This window comes from Dermacentor andersoni, chromosome 6, assembly GCF_023375885.2.
Source record: "Dermacentor andersoni chromosome 6, qqDerAnde1_hic_scaffold, whole genome shotgun sequence".
Taxonomy (NCBI): Eukaryota; Metazoa; Arthropoda; class Arachnida; order Ixodida; family Ixodidae; genus Dermacentor; species Dermacentor andersoni.
This window is the reverse complement of record NC_092819.1, coordinates 55,940,107-55,960,397: the sequence shown is the minus strand read 5'-3', so window position 1 is coordinate 55,960,397 and position 20,291 is coordinate 55,940,107. Positions and strand designations below refer to the sequence as shown.

General features: G+C 52.1%; 2 protein-coding genes across 5 annotated transcripts in view; both read left to right on the top strand.

Moving 5' to 3' along the window:
• Window positions 1-106: 106 nt before the first annotated feature.
• LOC140219063 (uncharacterized) lies at window positions 107-18,680 on the top strand. The gene is made up of 3 exons (XM_072288929.1): window positions 107-932; window positions 1,410-3,218; window positions 18,250-18,680. Exons 1-3 carry the CDS (start codon window positions 107-109, stop codon window positions 18,678-18,680), a joined length of 3,066 nt encoding a protein of 1,021 aa, XP_072145030.1.
• The window catches only part of LOC126522830 (solute carrier organic anion transporter family member 74D-like), a 181,316-nt gene continuing 179,462 nt past the window's right edge, over window positions 18,438-20,291 (top strand). For 2 of the 4 annotated variants that reach the window (XM_050171659.3, XM_055066578.2), the window contains exon 1: window positions 18,438-19,065. The gene's annotated coding sequence lies outside the window, so the exon portion shown is untranslated. The remainder of the gene's footprint in view (window positions 19,066-20,291) is intronic. The other 2 variants (XM_050171661.3, XM_050171660.3) reach the window with 1 other exon arrangement.

The following is a 20,291-nucleotide window of genomic DNA, read 5'->3' as shown; positions in this document are numbered from 1 at the left end:
CTCGCGAAGTGACCTCCACAGAGCGTTGGTCGTAGCCTTTAATTATTCTACATTTTCTGGTGCCGAAACCCGGGAGTGCTACATCTGGAATAACTTCGCCTGCATCATGGAGCGACTACAGAAGAAGCAAGCTGCCCTGCGACAAGCAATCGAAAAAATCATCGCAGCGGCTAGCGACCTACTGCAATCGCCAACCATCCAAGTCGGTGAGCTTGAGGAACACCTCGACCTTATCCTCGAACAAGCGGATGAGTTGAAATCTGTTAACGAGAGCATCGAAAAGAAGATAGATCTTCAAGAATTAGATGCAGAATTAGAAGCTTGCGCTGCATACACGGAGAAGATCTGCTCCATCAAAACAAAGATCAAGAGAGCTCTCAGGAGTCAGACAGCCAACGAGAGCCGGTCGACAACTCCGTCAGTCACAGGCAACGCATCAGAGCAGGAAGCATACCACATCGGTTCCGTCCCACCTGCGACATTCCAGCCACTATCAGCAACAACCAAGTTACCGAAGTTAGAAATCGGAAAATTCAGCGGGGACCTGCGCTCGTGGCAGAAATTTTGGAACCAATTTGAATCGACTATTCACAAGAACAGCACCCTGCCTGCAATAGCGAAGTTCCAATACTTAACCAGTTATCTAACCGGAAAAGCCGCCGCTGCCATTGAGGGGTTGCCGATCAGCGATAGAAATTACGACATCGCAGTGAAGACCCTCATTGAGAGATTTGGGAAGGAGGACGTCATAATTGAGGACCACATGTCGCGCTTGCTTGACGTCCGCCCAGTGCACGATCTGCGGGACATCGAAAGGCTGAGGAGCCTCTACGACGAAATCCGCTCGGGAGTCCGAAGTCTAGAGGCGCTGGGAGTGTCGTCGAGCACCTACGGCACGTTGCTTCTCACCATCCTTCGTAAAAGTATCCCAAGTGAGCTTTGCTTGGCGTACTTCCGACGGAAGGCTGCCTCACCTGAAACGCCACAACACGAGCTTCTCGGTTTCCTCGATTTTATGAGAGAGGAAGTTGAGAGCAGAGAGAGAGCACAGAGTGCACTACGCCGTGGGTACCCGGACGCCGCTATCAGACAGAAAGCGCCAATCAAAGGGGATGTTCGCCCGCAAAACCCATCGGCATCTGTTCTCACCGTAACCGACGGCGAAGCGCAATGCGCATTTTGTGGTGCAGAGGGACATCAACCAGCGAACTGTGTCGCCCCCGTGCCCATGGCCAAGAAAAACGAGGTGATGTCAAGAGAGAGGCGCTGTTACAAGTGTGCGAAAAAGAAGCACCGTGCCGCTGAGTGTAGAACTGCAAGGTGGCTGAGGTGTGCCAAATGCTCTGGACGACACGCAACTGGCGTCTGCGAGCTCAATCAAAGACCGACACGCCCTCCTTCAATCGGAGATGCTGCACCAGCAGAGACAGCAGTGCAATCATCGCTTCAGGTGGGACCAGCACTGGGAAAGACCCGTGTGCTTCTGCAGACTGCACGAGCGTATGCGGAGGGCCAGCACAACAGTGCTCTGGTGAGAATGCTGCTTGACGGTGGCAGCCAGAGAACGTTTGTACGACAGGATGTTTCCCGGCGCCTCAATCTTCGCGTCATAGGAGGGGAGAAGCTAACTATCTACGCCTTCGGAAGCGAGAGACCGTCTGAAGAAAGAAGGTGTCATCGCGTGGAATGCTGGCTGCGAAACTGGCGCAACAACACCAGAGTTCGGATCGAAGCATTAGAGGTGCCCGAGATCTGCGGAGACCTCCTCCCACCACCTGACGACTGCACGGCTAGCATCGCTCGTGAACAAGACCTCCAGCTTGCTGACTCCTTGCCTGACGGCTACCATCCTGGTGTTGGAGTTGAGCTGCTTATCGGGGCCGATCACTACTGGGATATAGCAACAGGAAATGTCAAGCGCCTTGGTGAGAAGCTCGTGGCCATGGAGACTGCGTTTGGATGGACATTGCAGGGCACTGAGTCTACATCGTCCGTCGCAACCTTTCTATCGAGCACCGGAGTGATGCGGGTAGGTGTGCCCACAGCACCCGACGAAATCTCTCGTCAACTGAGGTCATTCTGGGAGCTGGAGCACCTTGGGATCGTCAACGATACACAGCTGACCGCCAAAGAAGACAGCGTTCTTCGGGCCTTTGAAGAAACCATCACTCAGAAGAACGGTAGATACCAAGTAGCTCTCCCATGGAAAGAAAACGCGTCAGACTTAACAGACAACAAGAGCATAGCATCGCACAGACTTCACTCATTAACGGCGAAGCTGCTCCGACATGAAGAAACCGTTCTAGACTACGATCAGGCAATCAGGAACTACCTGCAAGCTGGACACGCCGAGGAAGCGAACGAACTGGGTGAGTCCCCGCTGGGGCCCATTTACTACATGCCGCACCGAGGTGTTGTCCGGCCTGGTAGCGAAACAACTAAGTTGAGAGTCGTATTCGATGCCTCCTCCAAAGCGGCGGGAAAGCTGTCACTGAACGACGTCCTCTTCGCAGGACCTAATCTAAATCCAAACCTAGCGGACATCCTGATTCGATTCCGAGTGCATAATGTGGCCATAATGTCCGATATAGAAAAGGCTTTCCTTCAAATCGAGCTTGCAGAGAGTGCGCGCGACGCTGTCCGCTTTCTGTGGTATCAAAGTACACCAGGGCAGGGCGACGCGCTCCCTCCAATCAAAGAGTACCGCATGACAAGGGTGCCGTTCGGCGTTACATGTAGCCCGTTTCTCCTCGCAGCTACCTTAAGTCATCATCTCAAAACGGTACAGGAGAAATTTCCTCGCACCGCCAAGATCCTGAGTGACAACCTGTATGTAGACGACTTGGTTACTGGTGCCGACAGTGTAGAAGAGGCAGAGCGCATAATCAAGGAATCGCAGTCCATACTCAAGGCTGCAGGTATGAACCTCAGGAAATGGCGATCAAACTACCCAGAACTGATTGCATCGTTTGCCGCGACTGAAAGCGCCCAAAAAACTCTACCGGAGCTAGGCCCCACAAAGATTCTCGGTGTAGAGTGGAGGCCTGACACAGACGAATTCGTTTTTGAGATGACCGCCCTGATTGGATTTTTGGCAAGTCGGCAGGACACGAAGCGATTCGCATTGCAGGCCTCGGCGCGCATTTTTGACCCATTTGGCTTTCTCTCGGCCATTACCATCACGGCGAAGATCATGTTCCAGAGCCTCTGGGAGCGAGGTACGGCGTGGGACGAAAGGGTTCCCTCAGATTTACAGGAGACATGGGATAAATGGTGCCAACAGCTTCCTCAACTTCGGCAGGTATCAGTCCCAAGAATATTGGCTCGTAACCTAAGACATGCCCGAACGAAATCTGAGCTGCACTTATTTTGTGACGCTAGCCCGAAAGCATACGGTGCAGTGGCCTACATCAAGGCGCAAAATGAAGAGGGTGAAATCACCATAGCACTATTAATGGCAAGGGCCAGAGTCGCTCCACTGAAGCGACTGTCACTGCCGCGGCTAGAGCTGATGGGAGCGCTGATTGGTGCACGGCTCGCAAGCTACCTGACAGAGCAACTGAACGTAGACGGCATTTCCGTGCACTGTTGGACAGACTCAACTGTCGCACTCAGTTGGATAAGGAGTTCTGCGCAAAGGTGGAAACCCTTCGTTTGCAATCGAGTGCAGGAAATTCAAACGCTAACAGACCCAACTGTGTGGCAACATTGTCCCGGCAAGGAGAACCCGGCGGACTTGCTTACCCGTGGGATCCTTCCTGCGGAGCTGGTCGGACGCAAGGACTGGTGGACAGGCCCAGAGTGGCTTAAAAGGGAAGAACGAGTCACTGCGGTGTCAGATATCCGGGAGGGCGAGCTTTGCATGGCAGAAGAGCGAGCGGTCCATATTCTTCACACTATCACAGAGAGCGCACCGGAACCACTAATGAACCTGGAAGACCATAGCTCACTAACGAGAGTGCTCCGTATAACAGCATGGGCCAGGCGTTTCATTCTAAACTGCCGAGGCCGGTCGAAACTTACGGGCGAGGTGACGGCTGAAGAGGTAGCCGACGCGGAAAAGCTTTGGCAAAGAACCTGTCAATTAGACATGTTCGGGAACGATGTTGGCGCGCTGCGTGCCGCCAGACCGCTCGACCGGGCATCGTCAGTGATAGCGTTGAACCCATTCTTGGACGCTGACGGTATAATGAGAGTTGGCGGGCGGCTTCAGTACAGCACAGAAGAAGAAAGCGCTAGGCATCCCGTAATATTATCACCGTCTCATCCGTTCACACGCTTGCTCATTTCTTCGGAGCATAGACGCCTACTGCACGCCGGAGTACGGGACACGTTATCCCAACTTCGAGAACGCTACTGGATTATTCGAGGAAGACAGGCCATCAAATCGGTCATTCGACGCTGTCTTCCGTGCCAGAGGCAGAGTTGCCGAGCTGCACAAGAGCCCACTGCCCCGCTTCCCCCCTACAGAGTGACCCAGGCTGAGCCATTTGAGACGACGGGTATCGACTTTGCGGGGCCCATATTCTACAATGATAGCGGGTCCGAACACAAAGCTTATATTGCTTTGTTTACTTGTGCGACAACACGAGCCGTTCACCTCGAGCTTGTTAGAGACCTCTCGGCGAAGTCATTTCTGATGGCGTTTAAGAGATTTGTGTCAAGGAGGGGAATCTGCAAGACGGTTCTGTCCGACAACGCATTGACATTTAAACGGGCATCTAAAGATCTGAACCAGATGTTCCACGCCATAAAGGGAAGCGAGGTCCAGTCTTTTTTTAGTGCACAAAATATCAGTTGGAAATTTATTGTTGAGAGAGCGGCGTGGTGGGGTGGCTTTTGGGAGAGAATGGTGAGAACCGTGAAGGCCACCCTTCGCAGAGTGCTCGGAAGGAGCTGCCTTGACCATGACAGCCTCTCCACGGTTCTAACCCAAGTCGAGGCGGCCGTAAATTCTCGTCCGTTGACTTTCGTCTCTTCGGACGCGGGGGAGCTTATGCCCTTGACTCCAGCACATTTCCTAGTCGGTCGCAGGCTAACGAGCTTGCCTCCCTTCCGAGAGACCACCGAAGTCAAATCGTCAGCACAGACACTAACACGCCTATGGAGGAGACGCGCCGGGCTTGTTGACTCATTCTGGAAACGGTGGAGACGCGAATACCTACTGCAGCTTCGCTCAGCGCATGTTACAAAGCCAGGCAGAGGAAGAGGCATCGGTGAGGGAGACATAGTTCTCCTCGGGGATGATCGGGCTCCACGCCAGATGTGGAAAATGTGTCGTGTTTTGGAGACTTTTCCAGGAAGAGATGGCCGAGTACGTGCTTGCAAGATCCTTCTCCCGAACCAAAGCGAACTGCGACGACCCGTACAAGCCTTGTACCCACTCGAGCTCAGTGACGTGCCTGCCTGTGCTGACAATGGTGGCCGGGAATGAGCCGGCGCTCATTGCGGGGGAGGATGTTGAGAATTGGTAGCGACCGTCGCGCGTTTCCTGCAACCGTGGTTGGGGGCCCGGCGACGCACCAAGAGGGAGCCGGCGAACGGACGAGGGGGCGCCCCGCTGGGCTGGTGTCCCGACCGGCGCCTCGACCCGCAACCTGATCCGTGCCCCGTGTTTTCGGCGGACCGCCTGCTGGGCGCGAATGGCCGGCGCTTCCGAGAAGGACGAAGGCGTCGGTGTGGCCAACGGACAACTCGTATTTTGTATTTTCTTTTCTCTTCCCTTTCTAGTCACTGCGATGTCTTTTGTAAAATAAACGTTCAGTCTTGAAGCGAACCCCGACGAGTGAGAATCGTTCCTTCGAGGCTCCTGCGTGCGCGGCCGCTGTATACGCCGCCGCCCGAAAGAGTCTCACGCAGCAGCAGTTTTGTTTGTAGTCGCACTCGCGAAGTGACCTCCACAGAGCGTTGGTCGTAGCCTTTAATTATTCTACATTGGGTATGCAAAGGCCGCCCGGGAAGGTCCTTTCTAGAACATCCCAATTGTAACTTCCGCGATCTGTGCACGTTAAGCGGGAATGTAAAATCCGCACGAAGTACGCTTAACGCAGCGCCGAAAAACGAAGTAAAAATCACCCGTGTGATAAGTTTCATACAGAAGAAAAAGTTCCTTATGTGTTTCTGTCACCCTTGAATGAACATGTGACGTCGACATTGATATTGGCTTGCGCGTAAGCCGCGTTCACGAATGGAAGCGTCACTATAATTTTTGTTTGACTGCAATTTCAATTTGTGTCAAACTGCTCCGTTACCGCCCGCCTTCCCTATGCCACTTTTACCTGCGCCTTCCTACATCACGTTATGGATAATAATCGTCATGGTGCCTTCATAGTCCTTGACAGTTAAAATAAATAGATATTAGCACGGACAGGTTAATTTGACAGGAACGCCTTATTCCAGTGTTTCTGAGCGATAAAATAAACCTTTCGAATATACATCTTGGTCTAATTAAAATTGGACTCCTTCTGTCAGTTATATATATCCGTATACCATTTCCATTTCCGCGGGGCCAGCTGTTTCTCGTGGGGTTCTTCGGCATTGCAACCTCCCTCTTACGAACCGGTTAAGTCTTGGCATTAATACCTCCCACATGCCTTCTTCATTCATAGCATGTTTCCATTGTTGTTGCTTCTTTCCACCGAGGAGTAGCGCTGGTATTTCTATGCGCGCAACGAAAACGTTTTAGCTTTCCTCAGAGACGGTGGCCTGGACCAGACGCTCTAGTTAATTGTTACTGCGTGTGCTTCTATGCGTGTGCACTTTATGTCAATACATCATTTCATATGTCACTCCGACTACAGCACCGTACAGGCGCGCATGACCGGACCAACATTTCCAGCATCCCTTTAAGAATGTTTCTCTCTTTCCATTTGAATCATTATTAATTGTCGTCTCACCTGTGCAGTACTTGCCTGTCTCTTCTCAGTGCTTGTCACGTATACTCCCTAGGCGTTATAACGTAAAGTGATTCAAAACTGTTTTTATTCCATTTCTGAAATCAGTCCTCCACTATTGGTCAGACATTTTTCGGGCCACGCGTGCTTCGCCTATCGATCGTGCGACTTCACGAAAACCTCGAAAGCTCCCCATTTGATATGACGGGTACACACTGATTATGCACTTTTAGACAGGAAACGAAGGAAACATTTATTTCCGACTCTATACCCTTTTCTCGCCATTATAGCCTTCCGCGATTAGCCAAATCTTTTCGGGCTGCGCGCACTTCGCCTCCCTGTCATGCGATCCACAAATCCGTGAGAACTCACCACTTCAAGGTGACGTGTATGCATTAAAGACACATTAACATTGTTTGAATCGCACCGCTGGCACGAGTTGTTGGGGTCTCGGTGCTGACGCCCGTTATTGCCAATGGGTCGCAAGCCCCAAGGGTAGCGTTGGCCTGGCGGCCTGGGGCACTGGAAGCATCCGAAGGTCCCGGCAAAGCAAGAGAAGACTGGTAACAGAACAACTTGTTTATTCTAACATAGCAAAAGAGCGGCCGGTCAGGTCGACCGGAGTGGAGAGACGGGAGAGCACGTAACTCAACAGTACAAATCGGAGCCTCTCTCCTGGCGTCCGGGGGCAGCTGCTCTTATACTCTCGGCGTCGCGGTCCAAAAGGGAAGGTCACGGGATGAAGGTCACGGGATGAAGGTCACGGGACGGCGGAGCATGAGCCCACGACGGCGCGCACGGTCGAGCCGAGAGACCTGCTGAACCGAGTGCAGTGACGCATCGCCAACCCGCCCACACGACGGCGCGAACGGTTGAGCCGAGAGACCTCCAGGCTCCTCATTCGGGGAACTCCGCTCCCCGGCTGCTGCGCTTTGACAAGCGAGGGCACACACACACACACGCACACACGAAGACACGTGGCACTGAAACACGCCTGGACACGCTTGGCGGGTAGGCGTTTCGGCGGCGTCGAACGGGCCAAAATGTCCGCCGCTTTGAACAAAGCCCCGGCGTCCGTTGCATCCGCGCCGGCATTACCGCGCGTTGTAGGCGAAACGTAACAGACCGCCCCGCCGGGGGAAGGAGATCCCGATGGTCAGGGGACTGCATCCGCTGTCCGGAGGGATGTCGCTCGATGATGCTCATAACCGTAGTCGGGCGTCCTTTGGCGTTTCTTGAGCGCAGCGCACAGAGAAGGCCTCGTTCTCACGTTCAGGTGCACACAGGACACTGCAAAGTGACTTCGGGAGAGTTGACATTTTTGTTCTCGTTTCCGGCAAGCGTTAGAACTACGCCGAAAGTCAACCGCCCAGTCAGCAAGCACGGCACAACCCTCACTAAGCCCTGCCAGGCTCTTTCCCCTTTTATACTGCTGCCTAGTTCCTTACAGTAGTTTAGCAGCACTCAGAACGCGTCCACAAATCGGAAAAATTGCACTAAAAAGCACATCATCACTTTGAAACACTACACAAAAGCAATAGGTTAAAAATCCTGCCTCAGGAAGAAAAACATCAGTAACAAGCAATTTTGAGGCTGATTCCCACGTTAGGGGCTTCGACTTAAGCCATCGGCGTTACCGTTGAGACTCCCCTTTTTGTAACGTACCTCAAAGGAATATTGTTGCAAAGCGAGGCTCCAGCGCAGGAGGCGGCCATTTTTGGGAGAGATGGTCTGCAGCCATTGGAGAGGGCAGTGATCCGTTTCAATGATAAACCTCGAGCCGGCTAGGTAACATGACAATTTCTGAACGGCCCACACGATACACGCACACTCTTTCTCGGTGGCGCTATACGCCTGCTCACGACTCGTCAGCTTACGACTAGCATACAGGACGGGGTGTTCTACTTCTCCATTTTCCCGTTGGCACAGTACAACGCCCATGCCTCGCTCACTAGCATCACACTGAACAACGAACCCTTTTGTGTAGTCGGGCGATCGTAGCACAGGCTGGCTTGTTAGGGCGCTCTTTAGGGCGCTAAAAGCTCTTTCCTTTGTCTCATCCCAGACGACTGTTTGCGGCTCTGTCTTTCTTAGAGCATCCGTCAAGGGAGCCGCGATATCAGAGTACCTGGGGATGTACCTCTGATAGTAGCCGGCGACGCCTAAGAACGACCGAATATCGGTCTTCGTACGCGGTTGCGGGAAGTCTCGCACAGCGGCCACCTTTATTTCAGAGGGGCGGCGTCGACCCCGACCAATCACGTGTCCGAGGTAGACAACCTCGGCCTGTGCTAACTGGCACTTGGGAGCCTTGACTGTCAAGCCCGCATCGCGCAGGCGGGTTAGCACTGCCCGCAAGTGCGCCATATGTTCCGGCCAGGATGCGGAGAATATCGCTACGTCGTCTAGATACGGTAAAGCGAATTCTTGCTGTCCCCGCAACACTTTATCCATGAGGCTTGAAAAGCAGTATGGCGCGTTCTTCAAACCAAAACTCAAAACTTTAGGACGGAATGTCCCCATTGGTGAAATGAACGCCGCATACCTACTAGCCTCTTCTGTAAGTGGAACCTGCCAATAACCCCTGACAAGATCTAGGGTGGAAATAAACTGAGCGCTACTCACTCTCTCAAGGCGCTCCTCGATGTTAGGGATCGGATAAATTTGATCCTTAGTGATGGAATTAAGCCTGCGGTAGTCGACGCAAGGACGAGGTTCCTTGCCCGGTACCTCAACTAAAATCAAAGGGGAGGTATAATCACTCTCACCCGCTTCAATAACACCGAGCTGTAGCATTTTCTTTACCTCAGCCTCCATAATATCGCTCTGGCGGGGTGACACCCGGTACGCCTTGGATCGTACTGGCTCTGGGGAGGTAAGTTCTATGTCATGAGTAAGGACAGAAGTCCTACCAGGCCTCTCAGAGAACAGACCTTGAAACTCTTGTAAGAGCTGGTGTAGTTCGGTTTTCTGCTCAGGCGACAGCGATGCTTTACTTATTAAGTCACTAATGACTTGATCGGTGTCTTTCCTGTTCGTCACTGAGCCTAGTCCCGGAAGCTCGACCGGAAGCTCTTCGGGCACGTTTACCATCATGCACACCACTGCTTCCCGTTGCTTATAGGGTTTGAGCAGATTACAGTGGTAAACTTGCTGTGCTTTCCGCTTTCCTGGCAGACTCACCACGTAGTTAACGTCCGACAGTTTTTGAACAATCCGTGCTGGGCCCTCCCACTGCACGTCGAGTTTGTTCTTTAGCGATGTGCGCAATATCATGACCTCATCGCCCACCTCAAAACGACGGGCCCTGGCTGTCCGATCATAATAAACCTTGGCCCTCTGCTGGGCCTCTGCCATTGCTTCACCTGACAACTCCTGTGCCCTTCTTAAGCGTTCGAGGAGCTTAAGCACGTACTCTACCACGACTGGGTCGTCGCCCCTGCCTTCCCATGACTCTCGAAGCATGCGAAGCGGAGATCGCAGCGAGCGACCGTACACCAGCTCAGCTGGCGAAAACCCCGTAGCCGCATGCGGCGCGGTCCTTAATGCAAACATCACTCCAGGCAGACACAGCTCCCAGTCAGTTTGATGTTCAAAACACAATGCTCTCAACACGCGCTTCATGACGGAGTGGAGCTTCTCAACGGAATTCGACTGGGGGTGGTGCACTGAGCTGTGTAATAGCCTTACCCCGCACCTTTCGAGAAAGGCTGTCGTCAAAGCGCTAGTAAACACTGTGCCCTGATCTGACTGGATTTCTGCAGGGAAACCAACTCGCGCAAATATGGACAGTAGTGCATTGACTATCTCAACTGAGCTGAGTTCTTTAAGCGGCACTGCTTCAGGGAACTTTGTCGCTGGGCAGATCACAGTCAAAATGTGTCGGTACCCCGTGGCTGTTACCGGCAGAGGTCCCACTGTATCAATAACGAGCCGTCTAAAAGGCTCCGTAATGATAGGTACCAACTTCAACGGCGCCCTCGATTTGTCCCCTGGCTTGCCCACCCGCTGACAGGTGTCGCATGTCTTCACAAAGTGGTCTGCGTCCCGAAAACACCCTGGCCAATAGTACTCCTGCAAGAGACGGTCCTTAGTTTTCTTAACTCCTAGGTGTCCGGACCACGAACCCCCATGCGACAAGCGCAACAGATCCTGACGATAGCATTGAGGCACGATCAGCTGATCGAACTCCACTCCCCTGCGGTCTAGATACTTCCGGTACAGGACCCCACCTCTTTCCACAAAGCGAGCATTTTTCTTGGCGATACCTTCCTTGACAATGCAGCGTATGTTTTCTAGGCTGCCATCCTTCTTTTGCTCGGCTATCAAAGCCGACCGGCTGACTTTTAGCAAGCTGTTAAGTCCGTCTGACGTAGGCGCGATGAGCAAATCTGGAGACAGCTCTTCTAACTTTCCCGTGTCGGGATTTTCCTCTCCAGTATCTGGTGCCTTTAACGCTACAGGCTCAATTTTATTCAGTTCGGGCGTGCTCTGAATACCAGCTTGCTGCGCCTCTGACCCTTTTTCATCGTTCAACAACGTCGGCCCCGCAACTACCGCCTTTGCAGCGAGCTCCCGAACCTTCGATCTGGTTAAGGCCTGAACGCTAGCCTCACCAAACAAAAGCCCCTTCTCGCGCAGGAGGTGATCGGACCTGTTCGAAAATAAGTACGGGTACTGGGGGGGCAGCATAGATGACACTGCGGCCTCCGTCTCAAGTGCTCCGAAAGGTCCTTCAATAAGCACTTTTGCTACCGGCAGACACACGCTATGAGCTTCCACTGCTTGCTTGATCCATGCGCACTCGCCCGTGAACATATCGGGTTCTACGTAAGAGGGGTGAACTACATCCATTGTAGCTGCGGAATCGCGAAGCACTCGGCACTCTTTCCCGTTCACGAGGAGGTCTCGCATGTAAGGCTCGAGAAGCTTCATGTTCTCGTCAGTGCTGCATAAAGACAAAAACACGACTTTTGTTTTTGTTTCTGGACACTGCGCCGAAAAGTGACCCGGCTTCTGGCACGTATAACAAACGCGCGTTTGCCTCGTCTCGAACCGCTTTCTGCGTTCGGCTTCGGTTGCCGCCGTCTCCGTACGTTCGGTCGGACTGCTTTCACTCGCATCCGCACTACGTGTATCCCCCTTTGCTCTCATGGGTGTGAACTTCGGCCTCTCAAACTTGGAGCCAAATTCACCCTTTTGACCGTCCTTAGCTCCGCGAGCCCGACGCGTCACAAACTCCTCGGCTAACTCAGCGGCTCTAGCCACCGTACTAACGTCTGGCCTATCCAAGACCCAGTACCGCACGTTCTCAGGTAACCGACTATAAAACTGTTCTAGCCCGAAACACTGCAGAACTTTCTCGTGGTCACCAAACGCTTTCTCTTCTTTGAGCCACTCCTGCATGTTTGACATAAGCCTGTACGCAAACTCTGTATATGACTCACTTTTGCCTTTCTCATTTTCCCGAAACTTCCGACGGAACGCCTCCGCTGACAGCCGGTACTTTTTTAGCAGACTCGATTTCACTTTGTCGAAATCCTCTGCCTCCTCTCTCTCCAAGCGAGCGACTACGTCGGCCGCCTCGCCGGGTAGCAAAGTGAGCAAGCGCTGTGGCCACGTTTCCCGAGAGAACCCCTGCTTCTCGCACGTTCGCTCAAAGTTAACCAGGAACAAACCAATGTCCTCTCCAAGCTTAAACGGCCGCATCAGGTCAGTCATTTTGAACAATACTCGTTCTCCTGCACCGTGTGCCTGACTTCCATTACGAGCGCGTTCCATCTCTAACTCGAGACGCTTCATTTCCAAAGCGTGTTCGCGCTCTTCTTTTTCTTTCTGTTCTTTTCGTTCACGCTCATCTTTCTCTTTCTGTTCTTTAAGTTCACGCTCATCTTTCTCTTTCTGTTCTTTAAGTTCACGCTCCTGTCTTTTTGCCGTCTCCCTCTCCTCAATGGTCTCAAGGCATTCCGACAGCTCGTCATCCTCAGCTTCTAACTCAAGAATAGCCCTTAGCAGTTCTGGTTTTCTGAGTTTGTCTGAGACATCCAGACCCAACTCTCTTGCAAGCTCCAGCAATTTCGGTTTGCGCAACGACTTCAAATCCATGGCTGCTCTGAATGCTGCTTTCTCTACTGCCTACTATTGTCTTGCCGCAAACTAACCCGGCAGCAACGACAACCACAATTACCAGCTCTGTTTCTAACACTAACAAAAGCCTGGCAAAACTCAGAAGAAGAAAGTCCCGCACTCACCAAACCTCGCAGCCAAGACTTCAGCGCAGTCGTTCCGCTGCAGGCAACCAGTCATCACACAGGGCTCGTTGCACTGCTCCCGGATGGTCGTTGTGCTGCTCAGCATACAGTCAACCGCATCTCTTCGCTGCTGGCCTCCGTTGTCGCGATCTCACCTCTGCCAACCAGATGTTGTAATCGCACCGCTGGCACGAGTTGTTGGGGTCTCGGTGCTGACGCCCGTTATTGCCAATGGGTCGCAAGCCCCAAGGGTAGCGTTGGCCTGGCGGCCTGGGGCACTGGAAGCATCCGAAGGTCCCGGCAAAGCAAGAGAAGACTGGTAACAGAACAACTTGTTTATTCTAACATAGCAAAAGAGCGGCCGGTCAGGTCGACCGGAGTGGAGAGACGGGAGAGCACGTAACTCAACAGTACAAATCGGAGCCTCTCTCCTGGCGTCCGGGGGCAGCTGCTCTTATACTCTCGGCGTCGCGGTCCAAAAGGGAAGGTCACGGGATGAAGGTCACGGGATGAAGGTCACGGGACGGCGGAGCATGAGCCCACGACGGCGCGCACGGTCGAGCCGAGAGACCTGCTGAACCGAGTGCAGTGACGCATCGCCAACCCGCCCACACGACGGCGCGAACGGTTGAGCCGAGAGACCTCCAGGCTCCTCATTCGGGGAACTCCGCTCCCCGGCTGCCGCGCTTTGACAAGCGAGGGCACACACACACACACGAAGACACGTGGCACTGAAACACGCCTGGACACGCTTGGCGGGTAGGCGTTTCGGCGGCGTCGAACGGGCCAAAATGTCCGCCGCTTTGAACAAAGCCCCGGCGTCCGTTGCATCCGCGCCGGCATTACCGCGCGTTGTAGGCGAAACGTAACAACATGCCGAACAAAACTGAACTTTTTTTTCCGGAATAACCGGAGACTGCCCCGTTCCGAAAGGAATAGAAGACGTCAGCTTACCGATCGCCATGGCACTGGCTACTTCGAGCTGCCGGGAAGAACGGATTTATCTGCGTGCAATAAAAAAAAAAAAAAAATACCTGGCAGTATAACGTTGTTAAGCCCTTTTGGCACGTATACAGGACATCGCTCTGCCAACTCTTGTTCGCTGAGGATCATTTTTTAACAACATTTTTAGCCTTCCGTAGCACCACTGCCGCGATTTTCAACCAGCAACTGCAAGCTAAGCAAGGGGAAGCGGACCAATCGCAGACGCCGGCGCCACCTTCCACATTTGAAAATAAATATGCGCACTTAAACAAGGATATTATGTTCAATGGCTCAAGAATCGAAATAGTAAGATCATTTAAAACATTAGGAGTACATTTCAGCGACACTATGACATGGGGCGACCATATTGACTACATTGCGGCAAAGCTCTCTAGTGTCATAAGAATAACGTATACTAACAAACGGTTTCTGCCGACTAGCGTTAAATTACTCTTGTACAGTGCTTTATTTTACTCACATCTAAATTATTGCCCTTTAGTATGGAGAAACAAGACACAGTGAAACATACAGAAACTCCACATTCTGCAGAAAGAATTTGTTACGAAATGTCCATAATGTCGCATGCGATCATCCATCAGAACCGCTTTTTAGAAAAGGAGATGTAATGCCGGTGCATGATATAATTTATAATTACCATTTAGTCTCGCAGTATAAAACGGAAATAAAAGATAACGTTTCTCGACCTTCGGATATTGCAATATTGATCAGAAAAGAAAGAGACCCAACATGTGACGCGTAGCTTAGACATTGGGCAAGTATATTCATGCAGAACAAATTATGGTGAACCCATGTTGAAACAAACACTACCAAAACTACTTAATAAGTGTCATAAGAATGATATAAACATAACCATGTCAAAAATACAAATACGGAAATTTATTTCCCAACTCAGATTCCCTCTATACGCTTGTTTTCTAACCTGCTTTTGTATGTCATGTCTTTAATCTTTTTACAATGATTCTTATGCATCTGACGGTACTAATAGATGCATGTACGAGGCGAATCAGAAAGTTTTTGCCCCTACTTTTTTTTAACCAAATTAAGGTTTCAAATGCGAAGTCAACATATCCATTCCCAGCGGTGGACCTTTCTTGAACCGGCCCGACATTATCTGCCGGTAGCTCCGCAGCACGGCGCTGTTGTCAGTTGTTGAATGTGGTGGTTGTGCTTCACAAGCCCACAGCATACGATCAATGAAGTGTGATTCGTTTTCAACGGAGCAAGGGGGACGAAAGCCCATCGAAGTCCACAGGGAAATGCAGCCCACGTATGGGGAAACGCGTCCCACTTTGAGAAGTGTGAGGTGGTGGTGTTGTGAGTTCGCAAAAAGGGCCGTGAAGCCTTGCATGACAATGAGCCTTTGGGGAGGCCGGGTGCGTCGCTGACTGATGACAACATTTCTCAAATTTATTCCTGCGATGGGACAAATGTCTGAAGTGGTGTGGGGACTGTGTGGAAAAATAGTGTATAATACATAGAATATTGCGTTATATTTGTGATTACCTGTATGTACCTTATTTTGGCTAATAAAAAATAGAGGCGAAGACTTTCTGATTCACCCTCGTATTTTGAGGAGCTTTATGTTACAACTAGCAGTTTCGCTTATACCGCACTTGCCTACAGTTATTCTTAAATAGGATTGCCTTTTTTCAGTATCACTGCCAGGTCTACCACTGATCGCCAACAGAAAAGAAACAAATAAAAAGAAGTGCGAAACCATGTATTCTTCCCTATTGGGGAGGGGAGAGCTAGTCAAGCCATCTCGGGCCTTTCCTCTCTCTTCCTCTCTCCCATTACTGTCTGGATGGAAATAAAGTATTATTATTATTATTATTATTATTATTATTACATTCGGTTATCTGCTTTCGCTTTGCTCGCTCGGCCCCACCGAGACCCTCTCGACCTTTGCGTGCTTCTCGAGCCTTTTGTCAGCCAACTAGATAAGATGAACGGGAAAAACTCGTCTAATTTCACATCCTATACTATAAACCTGTCTCCTTTCTTATCTGCATTCCCTCGTTAATTTCCTTTTTTTTATCTACTTCCGTCCGAGATGGAACATACCGCACTCTTATGTTTTTAGCCATTTTCTAGGGATAGAATAACGGCAGCAGTGTGGCAAAGCCATTTCGGTGGATTCAGATTGACAAGGTTTCAAGGTTCCGACGAGCAAAGCCATCTGAACCTTAATTGGCTTCGCTGTTCTTGCGAAGGCTCTTCCTCGGTAGTGTAGCCGTCCCCAGCTCTGTCGTTCCTAATCACGACTTGGAGTTTTTGAATGTGACACTTCGTTAGCACTTTAAAGTACCCTTTCGATTCCCTATACCAACCTAACTGCTCCAACGTGCACGCTAGCACCTTCTCGTTCATTGCACAGGCACCATTCCAATCTTTCCGTCTTGTCTAGCATGTTCTAGTCACTTCTTTTTCCAGAATGCTTTACTCGACCAGACGGTGGAATGACAAGATGCTTGAATTTAGTTCTCATAACGATTATCTGGCCGTTCCGGAGAGGCCGGAACGGCCATTATTCGCGTAAGCGGCTCCCCACGTATGCTGTATGCCTGCTGTGTACACATTGTTCTGCTTCTGCTGATTCTCATGTCGCTTCCCTCCAAAGATTCTGCCCGGTGCTCCAGTTTCGCATGAACACTTGGTCAATTTTTCTGTGGTAATACTGCCCGAGTACAAGTATGACTACTGTAAACGGAAGGAGGATGAGTAGCGCTGAATCCCGACTTGGCCCTCCACTGTCACGTCGAAGCTTTCATTGTCGCTGAGGCAGCATGTAAACGTCCTTGTTTCTCTATTCGTTTCATTGATTAGCTGTATGTAATTCTCTGATCCATTCTTTCTTCCCAAGATCTCAACCGACTTCCCGCATTGGCAGTGTGTTACAAGCGTTCTCCAAGTCAATGGAGGCAAAGCATAGTTGCTTGCTGGTGGGTTCTCTACATATCCCTTCCTTTTTTTTCAGCAAAGGCTGTGTCTGACTGAATGTGGATCCCACTGATGAACCGAAGCCCTGGGCACCGATTCGCACTGTCCGCTGTTACGGAAGAAGGCATAGCCGATTGGGGAGGGAACACCGGGCACTGATCCGCGAGCGTTCTTGTATTTCGCCCGCGTCAAAAAGTGGCTGCCGCGGTTGGGACCGAACCCGCGACCTCGAGTAACGCCGTAGTGGCGCGGGAGTGTTGAAATGACGTGCGATGCCTAGATGCTGCGGTGCTACGATGTCTCCTAGACACTACGCTGCTTTTATGCTGCTTTGAGTCTGCACGCCGTGCGTCAGTTGTCCGCTTGATAAATTTAATGATGTTTATTTTTCAGAAATAACCGTACCATGAACTTAAATTTATCCAGTTTGACCGCAACCGCTTTCGTGTCTATAGTAGCGTTTCCTCGCCTTCTCGCGTCGCCTTTGCCCTCTCCCGCCCTCCCCCACACAAGCGAGTTGCCAGCGAAGAGGTCCAAGGCTTTTATTATAGAGCTTTAGATTAGGAGGACACAGGCGTTGGGGCCCGCTAGCGCTTGGGGCCAAGGTACCGCGCATGCGCACGCTCTTACGTAGAGTTCTGCACATTCGCAGTACCGCGGCCCCAAGCGCTAGCGGGCCCCAACGCCTGCGTCCTCCTAATCTAAAGCTCTCTACTCACTGGTGTCGTGGCTACGTCGGTCCTACCCATTATCCTACCTGCTCTCCCCTACCTTCTCTCTACCACTCTGTCCACCTCCTCTCCGGGCGGTTGCACGTTGTAGAGAGGTAAGGAAGGTAATAGCATTGTGCACATGTTACGCTGTGTAACAGTCCGAACGAGCTTCTCGTGTCGCCTTTCCTCTCGCTCGCTCTGAACCACCTCCCGACGCGGCGTGAAAGACAGCAGCAGCGGAAAAGTCGAAGGTGGAGGCAAAGAAAGCGATGCTCCTGTACTTAAATTTAGGGGCAGATTAAAGAGCCCCGAGTGGTTGAAATTAATTTGGAGTCCTTCCACTGCGCGTGCCTCAGAATTAGATCGTGCTCATGGGTTGGCAAGTTCCAGAATTATTATTATCATTATTATTTGTAACGACCACCACATGTGCTAATGCGCTCACAGCAGCGCCAGTGGTTTCCGCACCACCCAGCGCTTCGCTGGAGCGCCTGCGCGTTGCGTACCCGCAGACGCCGAAGCGACAGCCGCGACGATCTGCGGCGGCGGCCGGCGGCAGGAGGGAGCGTCGGCCCCCAGTTCGGTCGCGCATGCGCCCGGGCCTGCGATGCTCGCGCTCTCGTGTTGCGACAGTAGCGCCGCCGCACCTCTACCTGGCCGTCTGCCGCGTGCGCCATGATGACATCGGCGCCGGCCGCCGCACTTCAGTTCCTCCGGCAGCAACTCTCGCCGATCTCCCCGGCAGCGTACCCCGCGAGCTGCTGCCACCGCCCGCCACGCAGCAACAGGACCCTGCGAGACCTCCCGCGATGAACGGCTGGCTCCTCTCGAACACCAAGCCGGCGTTGCGGCGACCAACGGAGCAGCGCCTCCAGTAGCGACGAGAAGAGCGTCGACGACGACTTCGTTTCGCGCGTGCCTGTGTGCGTGCGTGCGTGCGGATTATACAATATTACGGGTCCCCGTTCCGCGCGCTGGTGCTGTCTCGACGCGTCGCCCCGTGACACGCGGTGGCTGTTCTTCTTTTTGTGAATTTCTCGCTTATCTGCGCGGGAGAAGCACGCTTGTTTCGCAATTTCGTCATTATTCCGCGCGGCCCCCGACGCGGGCTCCTCTCTCTCTCTCTGGATTTACTGTGCCTCCACACCAACTTGCCACGCATCGTGTGCGCGCAACTGGATACGCGAACTGTGCGTGCGTGCGGCCCAGAGTGGTGAACAACATCTGCGTGCGACACTGGCGACAGCTTTTTCGCCGGTAACGGTAAGCCTGCGATTTGTGTTCGTCTAGTGTTTTTTTTTTTTCCCTCGCAAATCGGGCGTGTTCCGGCAATCGGTCTGTTTAGCCGTCTGGCCTGGTGCACTGAGCACTGTCGCGCTGGAAAACGTTGTTGCGTGCTGTGGCCACTACGAAATGCATCGTTCTTTTCGAGCTCATCAACGGGGTACATTCGGGCCTACAGGTACTACAACTTTAGCCAGTCACCAGCGCGCGGACCAAACTTGCGACGCTTTATTTATTACCTTCGTCCGCCCTGCTCTATTTTCACTACTTCTGTGTTCCCTTTCGAGTCACGCCGACACGCCTGCGTGTGTGTGGACTGGCGCGCTGGCTAGCGGCTGCTCTTGCGAGCAGTGTTTGCAGCCGACCTTGAAAAATGAGCGTGTCGTCAAGGCCTGCGGCAGGCTCGCCGGCTCCCTTTAAAAAAAGAAGAGAGAAGTTGCCCCAGTCGGCTCCTCTAGGCGGCGTTTTCCATCACGTTTTATTTATTCGGCGAAACGCAGCCAAGTAGTAGACGGTGCTGACTCGTATTCGGGGGGGAATCGCGTGCCCCGCGCCCCGTCTCTTGTGTTTTCTTTGGTGTCTCATCGTCGTTCTCAAGGTCTCCACAGGCTCAGGTGAATGAGCGGCCTGTCTGTAAACGGGGGAGCTTACATCCTTCCACGCTTATGTGTCACGTGCGCCATGCCCCAAAACAATATCGCCGAGGCGGGTGCGGCCAGCAGCGGTCGGTTGGATGAAACCTTGGCAGATTCGGACCTAGCGCTGCACGCGAGCAAAATGTTTCATCGTTTGTGAATTGCACTTTATTCACTTTTTCCGTCCCTCCGTCTATCACTCTTCGCGTGGCTTCGTTTCTTCTTGATGTGCGCTTCGCGAGTCTGGTTTTTCGCGTTCCATCTGTCTTGGGGCAACCCTTTGGCCATTTAATAGACACGATGTAGACGTGCCATTAACCGACGTTCACGTAATGCGAGTGCCGGGAAAGTTACGACGTGAAGAAAAGGAAAAGAAAGTAGGGGGAGAGGGGGGCGGAAGTTGGATTAGATAGACTTCCGTCGGCCGGCTCCCCTCCTCAGTACTGCTTGCATTTACATTTCCTTTCGCTTCTCTCCCTTGAGACGTTGATTTTCTTAGTTTTTGTGTGTTACTTTCTGTTCCCTCCAGTGGGTGTGCTTGGTAAAGTAAAAGGCCAAGTTATTACATTT

Bases quoted from the DNA above. Each gene is read 5' to 3' on its own strand.
- LOC140219063 (XM_072288929.1), top strand. From the start codon at position 107: ATGGAGCGACTACAGAAGAAGCAAGCTGCCCTGCGACAAGCAATCGAA. The intron at 933-1,409 runs GTGAGCTTTGCT...CTTCAATCGGAG, and splicing joins CCTTCGTAAAAGTATCCCAA to ATGCTGCACCAGCAGAGACA. The intron at 3,219-18,249 runs GTACGGCGTGGG...ATGCGCTCACAG, and splicing joins CCAGAGCCTCTGGGAGCGAG to CAGCGCCAGTGGTTTCCGCA.